Source organism: Cynocephalus volans, chromosome 17, assembly GCF_027409185.1.
Source record: "Cynocephalus volans isolate mCynVol1 chromosome 17, mCynVol1.pri, whole genome shotgun sequence".
Taxonomy (NCBI): domain Eukaryota; kingdom Metazoa; phylum Chordata; class Mammalia; order Dermoptera; family Cynocephalidae; genus Cynocephalus; species Cynocephalus volans.
Genome location: NC_084476.1, coordinates 39,410,760 through 39,421,351, shown reverse-complemented (window position 1 = coordinate 39,421,351; position 10,592 = coordinate 39,410,760). Strand labels below are relative to the sequence as shown.

The 10,592-nt window shown below is 41.1% G+C and overlaps 1 protein-coding gene across 2 annotated transcripts; it reads right to left on the bottom strand.

Moving 5' to 3' along the window:
- Positions 1–1,687: 1,687 nt before the first annotated feature.
- Positions 1,688–6,298, bottom strand: EXOSC3 (exosome component 3). Of its 2 annotated transcripts, XM_063082057.1 has the most exons (4): positions 5,974–6,298; positions 4,866–5,015; positions 2,826–2,977; positions 1,688–2,127 (listed from the first exon to the last, which is right to left on the bottom strand). In XM_063082057.1, exons 1-4 carry the CDS (start codon positions 6,289–6,291, stop codon positions 1,926–1,928), a joined length of 822 nt encoding a protein of 273 aa, XP_062938127.1. In that variant the 5' UTR covers positions 6,292–6,298; the 3' UTR covers positions 1,688–1,925. The 2 variants fall into 2 exon arrangements, with proteins under 2 accessions (XP_062938127.1, XP_062938128.1); XM_063082058.1 differs by lacking the exon at positions 2,826–2,977 and having other exon boundaries at positions 2,013–2,127.
- Positions 6,299–10,592: the final 4,294 nt, after the last annotated feature.

The following is a 10,592-nucleotide window of genomic DNA, read 5'->3' as shown; positions in this document are numbered from 1 at the left end:
TTGGAGCCCTGTACAAACCAGATTCTTCATATATATTTGCAATTAATAGATCAAATTGTAAAGCAAAAACACAGTATTGATAAAGTCTAACTTGAAAGTAGCCAGAAAATGTTACATTTTGACACAGGAGCATGTTAGATACACTACTTAATACACAAATCTCTTATTCCTTCTTTTTTTTTGACTGGTAAGGGGACTGCAACCCTTGGCATGGTGTGGTCTGCACCACGCTCAGCCAGTGAGCGCACTGGCCATCCCTATATAGGATCCAAACCTGCGACCTCGGCGCTACCAGCGCTGCACTCTCCTGAGTGAGCCACGGGGCCAGCCCTCATATTCCTTTTCTTATGTTCTAGTCAGGTACGGTTGCTTCAGTTACTCTTGCCAGTTTTGGTTAGTTAACTTGCTAGTTAAGTTGCTAGCAAATTCAGAAAATGTATTCTCTCAAAAGAATCAAAAGGTTACTTCTTTGTTCTGAACCCTCCCTTCACAATTTAATCCCTCAGGAGCTATCTATGATCACTTGATAAATTACCAATGTCTTTTTATTACAAGCCAATCCTCAGAACTCATATTTAGGAACACTTAACGCTCTTTGGTCTTTACCAACATACTAAATGAGTTCTATAATCTCTTTCATCCAAAAGGGATTTTCTGTGTATAGGCTTCAAGGGGTCTGTATCTCTCATATTCTCAAAGAGGTCTATGACCCCAGAACCAACGACCTGGATTATGTGCCAGTCTTCATTTTTACCTATCAAGGTTTTCCATAATATACAAAAAAGCATGGAAGAATTTTCTTCCCAACTCTATCACAAACCTCTCCCATTTATCCAAGACCGGGGCAGGTAGTTTTTCATTTGACTCCTAGGAAATGATTTTAGCAAAATAAGATTTGGTCAGATTTGGATTCAGAAATCCTCATTATAGTGTTTATATAACAACAAAAAGTTGAATATATCCAAAATATCCTATAACATGAAAATGAAATATTTACGCTACTGAATTTTTAATAGCAATCATGAAAGAAATGTAACATATGCTGTTTGAAGTGGACAAATTATATTACAAAGTAGTACAGGTGGCATCCCTAATCCAAAAATTCAAAATTTTTGGAGCATCAATTTGATGCTGAAAGGAAATGCTCATCTCAGCATTTCAGATTTCAGATTAGGGATGCTCAACCAATATACTCCAAAATCTGAAAAACCCTGAAACACTTCTGGTCCCATCCATTTTGGATAAGGGATACTCAACCTATATGTCTACAAGATATAATCCTGTAATTCCAATTTGAAAAACATACACACACATAAAGTGGCTGAGAATGCTGACCAATTTAAAAAAATTTTAAATCCGAACCAACACTGCACTCTAAACAAGTGAGCTAACTGGCCAGCCCCCAAGTTAAATTCTGTGCCTGTTTCTCCAACTACAAGGACAGTGTCTTCTCCAGTTACTAGGAATGAAACAATACTTGGTGCACGGTAAACACATAATTGTTAGCCGTTAAGTACCCACTGTATTCTAGATCTCCCCTGGTGAACATATTTTACTATTATAACCAGAAAATAATTACTTTAATGCTTTCAGTTCATTATATAAGATGCACTCTAGCAAAACTAAGGGCGTTAACTTCAAATAAACAAACCATAATACTAACTTTTTAGTAAACTTTATTGTACAGAACAAAAACACATATTTTGATTTTATAATGATTCTCACCCATAAGAGCATGGGTGAAAACCAGTAACTTTCTTATATAAATATTTAGGACCATAATAAGACAGTATGTACATTCATATCTTGTCTTCTGAAGATTTAATACAGAGAGGTTCACCTGAAAAAAGTTTTCTCCAGGAAACTCATAGTCTCTTGGCTCAACTGACCTATTAAAAAAGTCCACATATTATCACTGACATATATCAACTTTCTGCCAATCTGGAGAAGATTTGTTTTCTTTGATCTGCTGTCATGTGTTCACAAGCTTCTAAAATGTTTGCCAAAATTAAAGTCTGCTGAATGGTTTTTGCCTTAACCCATACTCTTCCATTCATTCCAAATACAATCTCCAGTGGATAGAGTTTTCCCACTTCCTGTATGATTTCACAATCTGGAGCTAATAGCCTGGTGGGGAAAAAGAAAATGAAATTTGATGAAGTGGTAGGATATGTCCTAACTCCTTCTGAACTCTTTTTCTGGGCAGTTATTTCAAGCCTGACCATGTCATTCTAAGAACAGGGTACATGATAACATTTGCTAACCCCTTTCTTCCAAGAAGCTTTACATTTTTCAAAGATATACCAGAAGTCACAAAAGTGGGCTATCCCCTCCAAAAAGAAAAAAAAAAAAAATCAAATTCCCTATGCGGCCAACTTTGCAAAAGTTCTTCCCCTACATTGTTGGAGCACCTTAATTCTAGACTTTAGAATCATACCTTTCTTATTACAGTGCTAAAAGAACACTTATTTTCCTGACCATGTAAGTTATTCCCTGGTATTAAATCCAGTACTTGGAGAGGAGCACTGGCTCTTTCAAACCACAAGGGTTCTGCTTGATTAACAACATGCTTCTCTAATGTCCCAAACTAATTCTCCAAATCTGAAGAGAAATTCAGGTACTGTTATGACGAACCCAAGTCCCAAAGATTTGTCAGCTTTCCAGGAAGGCATAATTATACAAGAAGGCAAGCAAGCAATAGGCATCAAGACTTACTTTCTGGGCTGGCCAGTTAGCTCAGTTGGTTAGAACATGGTGCTGATCACACCAAGGTCCCTGGTTTGATCCCTGTACTGGCCAGCCGCCAAAAAAAAAGAAAGACTTACTTTCTAATTAAGCCCAAAGTCACTTTAAAAAGCAGACCATCCTGTCCAATCACACCCATTCCATTGGCTCGTCCACAGCTGTCAATGCAGACCATTTCTGGTTCCATATCTTTATTAGCAACCACAAATTGGCCATAGATGAGATCTCCAACCTACAATGACATTAATAAACTGTTCATTTTCTCTCAAGCAAACCACTCAATAGGTACTACTATTGGTTCTTTCCCATAGGCAGCCATGCCAGACACCTACAGTTTTGTGGTTACAGGACTGACTACATGCTAAGATTCCCACAATCACCTTGGAGTTGAGTCCTGAAAGAAGGCAAAATTAACACATGTACCTTTCCCCTTCACCCACCAGGAAATCCCCAACTAGGAGCTATCTCAAGGCCAGAGAAACCCTCTTGGGTTGCACTGTCCAATATGACAGCCAGCACCCACATAGTTACTTTAAGTAACATTTAAATTAATTAAAATTAGATATTTAAAATTGAGTTTCTCAGTTGCATTAGCCACATTACAAGTGCTCAAGAGGCACATGTAGCTAGTGATCACCATACCTATCAGTGCAGATATAAAAGAGCATCATCATAAAGCTCTATTAGCTAGCACTACTCTAGAGAATTACAGAAGACTTACGGACAGAGCAAGGAACTCCTGGCATGCAAATTATTCAAAACAAAATGAAATAATGGTAATTCACTGACATTTCTCCATGTAAGATTTACTTATCAACCTCATAGAGCTGAACTTCAAAATGATGAAACTGAGGAAATGGAGAGATGGTGGCTGCAGGAACTAGAGAGGAACAAAACATTCTCTGCCTTTCATAAGCATGTGGTTTGGAGGGCAGCAGACATATACATATCAACAACAAACTTCACTCAAGAATAAATCCAGTAAGTGCTAGAGCAAAGATATAAGAAAAGTGACAACTGGGGATGGCTTTACAGAGGTGGTTGTGTTAAGCCTGGGTCTCAAAGGATGAGCATGTGTTCCACAGGCTGAGAAGGGGTTGATGCAATCCAGATGGAGGGAAGAGCACGAACAAAGGAACAAGGGCAAGAAATTGGGTTCAGTGGTGTTTTGTATGGTTAAAGCCTAGCTGTATGAAGGAAGACTCCTGGAGTGTAATGCCAAGGAATTCTGTAGGTTTTCAAAAATCTTTTTTTTCTTTTGAGAAAGAATATGAGTGAGGATGTCAGCTCTCAAAAACCTGGATGGAGAGGTAAACGTGTGGAGGCAGAGATGTTAATGAGGAGGTAGATAACTGGGTCCTGTCAAGAGGGATGGACATGCAAAAAATCAGACATAGAGAACAAAAAACCAAAAGATCAGAGGCAGAATCAAATAGGATCAAAATAGGATTAGGCAACTAAAGACATAAGAGAGGTGAATGAGAAGGGGCAAAGCAACCACTAAATTTCTGGCTTGGGTGGACTGGAAGAGTGTGGCTATGCTACCCAAAAGCCCAAACTGAAACCTAAGGGAACAAGATTATTCCTCTGTCAGCTATAAGGACCTACAACCAGGATGGAGGGATGGCTAATAATGACCATTTGCACCACTTGTCCCTCCTCTCTATGCCTATGGTTAACTTCCTTATCCAGTGGATATGAACATAACAGATAATAGAGATAACAGATAAAACCTTTTATCTTAGTAAAGATGAAACATCCCAAGAACCAATGTAGCAAATATAAAATAAGCATGTGGCTCTGGTCCTGGAGCTGAAGCATCTGAAGGAACTCGGGCAATTACAAAGGTGCTCAGAGAGCATCCTATAGAACTGGGAAAATAGGCTGGCCAATTAGCTCAGTTGGTTAGAGCACTACATGATAACACCAAAGTCATGGGTTTAGATCCCCATACCAGCCAGCTGCCAAAAAAAAAAAAAAAAAAAAAAAAAAGTAGAAGTGGGAAAATAAAATGTAGAACTGGGAAAATTGGAGACAATTCAGGCAGCCTTCTGGATATTTGAGTGTTCTAGGGAATAAATGTTTTTCTTATTTTTGAAACCAAAGGCTCCTATCATTACCTGTACATTTGGTCTGTTTCTTTTAGTTGCACCTTCAAATGCCAAGTAAGACAAAGAAGCTGGCTCACTCCCTCCAACATCGACTTTGAATATATCTCCAGATTTAGCTGTCACTATGCCAATCACATGGTCTCCTTTCACTGGAACATACTACAAAAGAAAACAATGAGAGAACAGCAACAAATGACAAGATATCCCTGGAAGATATCTTCTGGAAATCTTTAGTGGTTACTTTGTCAACTTATTGTTTGTCAATAAAGAGAAGTTTAAATAATATCTTGAAATTCAAGTTTACAAACCTTACAAAAGATTTGATCATATGCCACTTTCAGTAAAAGAAAACGGTATAATAAACTCTCAGATTTCCAGCTTCTGATAGTCTGTTAATTTGAGCCAGTATCCCATATCTCCTTAGCATCCTTACCAGTAAGTCCCTAGCTTCTGTTGCACCTAAGTCCAGTGGCACAGGGATCCCTACAACCAAGGAAGGCCATTCCATTATTAGGCAATTTTTCCTATATGAAAGTTCTTACCTATTCTTAGAAATTTAGGGCCGGCCCGTGGCGCACTCGGGAGAGTGCAGCGCTTGGGAGCGCAGCAGCGCTCCCGCCGCGGGTTCGGATCCTATATAGGAATGGCCCGTGCTCTCACTGGCTGAGCGCGGTGCGGACGACACCACGCCAAGGGTTGCGATCCCCTTACCGGTCACAAAAAGACAAAAAAAAAAAAAAAAAAAAAAAAAAAGAAGAAAGAAAAAAGAAAAGAAATTTACCTCCCTGTGACATCCCCTCATTGAACCTGGTTCTGCCCTCTGGAACTCCAAACGGGAAGTCTGCTGCTCCCTGATCTTTGGAGTTTTGAAAACAATACCCATGACTCACGGTTTCCAGACGCTTTTCTCTCCTGGTAGCCCTTTTCAGTCTACGTTCCTATTATTCATGGTACCTCTAAAGACGATGCAGAGATGAGCACAAGACTACAGTGGCTCTAGGCTAGCCTTAACAGACCGAGGGCTCCAGGGACCCATCGCCGCCTCTTCCGGGAAGTCTTCCCAGAGCCAGTGCCCCCACTTTTACGGTCGCACCATCCCTCCGGAGTCCGAGCTCACCCGCTTCTGTTGCGAGTCCACCCAGTAAACGCCACCGCCGCTGCCGGGTTCCTTGTGACGCAGACGGCCGCACTTGGTGACCAGCAGGCGGTCCCCACAGCGCCGCAAGCCCGGGCCGCACACTACGCGCACCCGCGAGCGCGCTTCGGCATTCAGGCGCAGTGGTCGCTCCCCTGCACTGCCAGGGCCCCCTTCGTCCTCCTGTTCCGGCAGCAGGAGCTCCTCACCCGGGAGAACCACCTGACCTAGGGTTGTGCGCGCAGCCCGCGCCCTGCCGCCTGCGGGCGGTTCGGTCATGACAGACACCACCTCAGCCATCGCAGGTACCACCAAACCGTTTCCGGTATCCAGCTTCCGCTTCCGGCTTCGAGTCCCACCAAGGGCTTTCCGTTTCCTGCAGCAGCGTGGCGGGGGACTTGAACCTTAGTCCGTGAAGCCTAATTGCTGTCAGCCCGCGGGTCCTCCCTCAAGGTGGCTGTGATTGCGTCTCTACCCAGCCATCTATTTTGCAGTCTGTCCACGGGTTGGTATGAGAAACGGGCTGCTTGAGTCGATCAAGGAGCCCCCACTTCCGGTGTCTCCGGTTGAATTGTGACTGGTCGCACGGTGGGATAAAAGATGCTTCCATTTAGAGTTCCGTGGGATACCTGGGAGCTGAGCAGAGAGGCTTCGGGAATAAGATATTGGGTGGGTTGAGAGGCCCACCCTTCAGACTCAGTCCTCAGAAGGGTGTCTGATCTTTTACGGGGAAAAGTGATTCTTTGTAGTTCAAGGTCTGGCACGAAATAGCTAATACCTGATGAATGAACGAATGTAAAACTCGCATGTTTCTCCCCAGACTTTTTTTTTTTTTTTCCTGCAAATACACTCGTACACATATCACATGCATATTTTCACGTACTTGAGCTATCCCTACATGGCCCAGGAAAATCAGTAACTCAGTTAAGTCCCTGCTGCTACTTTCCCTGAGCACACTTTTGTTGCCCGCGTCAGAAGCAGCTGAGTTCCAAATCCATAGTACTTGAAGGCTTTCAGTCTTCTGACTTTTGAGGTTCTTATCTGAAATCACAGTTTTCTCTGTCAACTGGCGCTTTCAATTAGTGTTTGATTGGATTCACCAGGAGTGGTCAGAGCCCCTGGGGACTGAGAGGAAGTGACTCGACAGATGACTTTTTAGCTGCCCTCCATTTTGGCTGCTCATCTCTTTAAGGCATCTGCTTCCAACGTGAAGTTTTAGATTTTTAGGATGTTTAAGACAGGCTATCTCTAACACACTCCAATTTGGCAAGATGCTGGCGAGCCATTTTCCCTGGGTGTAATAATGGGCCAACTGAAATATAACTTTTGATTTTTTGCAGATTGTTGAAATAACTGTTATTGGTTAGTTTCCCTGGCAGGAGTGGGAGCTCCTGGGGGCAGGGATGGTCTAAATAGTGTTTCTCTCTTCCCCACTCCAACCTAGCTCCCAAGGGCCTGAAACCAGTAGGTATTTGGTTACCAAACCAGTATTTGATCATAGCTGGCCCAAGGCCATGAAGGGTGCTCAATGATCTCAGGTCAGGGTCAGACAGAGGAGGTCCGGAAATGCTCCCTGGACTATCCCTCATGTACCCCAAGTTAGTAGAGGAATCTGGGCTGGAAGAAAGCCCAGATCCAGCTGAGGAACCCTATCAAGTCCGCTTCCCTGTTGTGGCTGCACATGGGGATCCTTCTGGCTTGCTCCCAGGTAAACAGATGAAACAACTGAGCAGAGCAATCACGGAAGAAAAAGAAATAAAGGGCATCCAGATTGGAAAAGATAAAGTCAAACTGTCCCTGTTTGCAGATGATATGATCCTATATGTAGAACAGCCTAAAGACTCTACAAAAAAACTCTTAGTTGGTAAATGATTTCAGCAAAGTTGCAGGATACAAAATCAACACACAAAAATCAGTAGCATTTCTATACTCCAGCAATGAACTGGCAGAAAAAGAAATCCAGAAAGCTAGCCCATTCATAATAGTCACCCAAAAAATTAAAATACTTAAGAATAAAGTTAACCAAGGATGAGAAGAATCTTTACGATGAGAACTAAAAACAACTGTGGAGAGAAATTAAAGAGGACACAAGAAGATGGAAAGATATCCCATGCTCTTGGTTTGGAAGAATTAACATGGTGAAAATGTCCATACTACCCAAAGTGATCTACAGATTCAATGCAATCCCCATCAAAATTACAATGACATTTTTCTCAGAAATGGATAAAACAACCCTAGCATTCATGTGGAATAACAAAAGACTGTGAATAGCCAAAGCAATCCTGAGCAAAAAAGTTAAATAAAAATAGAGCTGGAGGCATAACACTACCTGACTTTATACTACAAAGCTACACCAAAACAGCATGGTACTGGTATAAAAACAGACATATGGACCAAAGGAACAGAATAGAGAATCCAGACATCAACCCAACTATAGCCATCTGATCTTCGACAAAGGCACCAAGACTACACAATGGGGAAGAGACTGCCTCTTCAGCAAATGGTGCTGGGAAAATTGGACATATGTAGGAGAATGAAACTAGACCTGTACCTCTCACCATATACAAAATCAACTCAAAATGGATTAAAGAATTAAATATATGTCCTGAAACAATAAAACTCCTAAAAGAAAACATAGAGGAAACACTTCAGGAAGTAGGATTGGGTACAGATGTTATGAATATGACCCCAAAAGCGCAGGCAACCAAATGAAAAGTAAACAGATGAGATTATATCAAACTAAAAAGCTTCTGCACAGCAAAAGAAACAATTAATGAAGTGAAAAGACAACCAACAGAGTAGGAGAAAATGTTTGCAAAATATACATCTGACAAAGGATCAATATCCACAATATACATGGAACTCAAGCAACTTAGCAAAAAAACAAATACAATTTAAAAATGGGCAAAGGAGCTGAATAGGCATTTCTCAAAGATATATGAATGGCCAACAGACACATGAAAAAATGCTCAACATCATTCAGCACTCAGGAAATGCAACTCAAAACCACTTTGAGATACCATCTCACTCCAGTTAGGATGGCTAATATCCAAAAGACTGAGAATGATAAATGCTGGTGAGGATGCAGAGAAAAAGGAACCCTCCTACACTTTTGGTGGGACTGTAAAATGGTGCAGCCTTTATGGAAAATGGTATGGAGGTTCCTCAAACAATTACAGATAGATCTACCATATGACCCAGCTATTCCACTACTGGATGTATAGCCAGAGGAATGGAAATCATCAAGTCAAAGGGATACCTGTACTCCCATGTATATTGCAGCACTATTTACAGTAGCCAAAGTTGGAACCAGCCTAAATGCCCATCGTCAGATGAGTGGATAAGGAAAATGGGGTATATCTACAGAATGGAATTCTACTCTGCTATAAAAAAAAATTCATTCGCAACAACATGGATGGATTTAGGGAAAATTATATTAAGTGGAACAAATCAGGCGCCAAAAGAGAAATACCACATGTTCTCACTTATTTGTTGGAGCTAATAAAAATAAATAAATATACAAACTGGGGTGGGGGGTGGGGAACAAAAAGAAGACACAATAATCACAACAATTCCTTGAACTTATTAAGACAGGTGGACAGATATGATGTTGATGGAGGGAGGAGGGAGAAGGAGGGGGGAAAAGGAGGAATTGATAAAGGGACACAAAAATCAACTACACGATATATTGATAAATTAAAACAAAGAAATCTTGCTTTGGAACCTCAAAAAAAAAAATCATTTGGGCATATTTGTGTGGGTCTATTTTGGGTTTTTTTATTCTGTTCCACTGGTTTACATGATGGTCCATTCCTCAATACAACACAGCCTTACTGTAGCTATATAATGAGTTTTAAAATGAGATAGACTGAATTCTCCCACTTTATTTCATTTCTTCAAGATTGTTTTAGCTATTCTAGTTTTTTGCTTTTTCATGTAAATTTTAGAATAGCTTTTATATTTATTAAAAAATCTTGTTGGGATTTTGACAGGAATTGTGTATTAATTTGAGAAGAATCAGCATCTTTATTATGTTTAGTCTTCTAATCCATGAGCATGGTATGTTTTTCCATTTATTTAGGTATTGATTCCTTTTATTGGTGGTGTATAGTTTTCAGCATACAAGTTTTGCATATGTTTTGTTGGATTTACACCTAAATATCTTATTTTTGAGCAATTTTAAGTGGTATTGTATTTTTAATTTTGATATTTTGTGTTCATTATTAGTATATAGAAATACAATTGATTTTTGTATGTTAATCTTGTATCCTGTAACCTTGCCGAACTCACTTATTAGTTCTAGGAGTGTTTTTATAGACTTCTTGGGGTAAATTATGTCATCTGAAAATGTATTTTTACTTTCTCCTAAAAAAAAAAAAAAGAAATGAAACTGAGGCCTGGAGGAGAGCCACCTGAAGACCAGAAGCTCGGGGCGGGCGGGGCGTCAGAGCCTCCTGGGCACCACCCACCGGACATGGCCAGAGGGGCGGGTCTTGCGGGAAGGCAGCGGGCCCCCAACTCTGTGCACCGAGGTGTGTGTGCTTCACCGCCTCTACCGCCTGCGGCTGCTAGTGAGTGTGCCCGCGCAGGCCCCGGTCAGC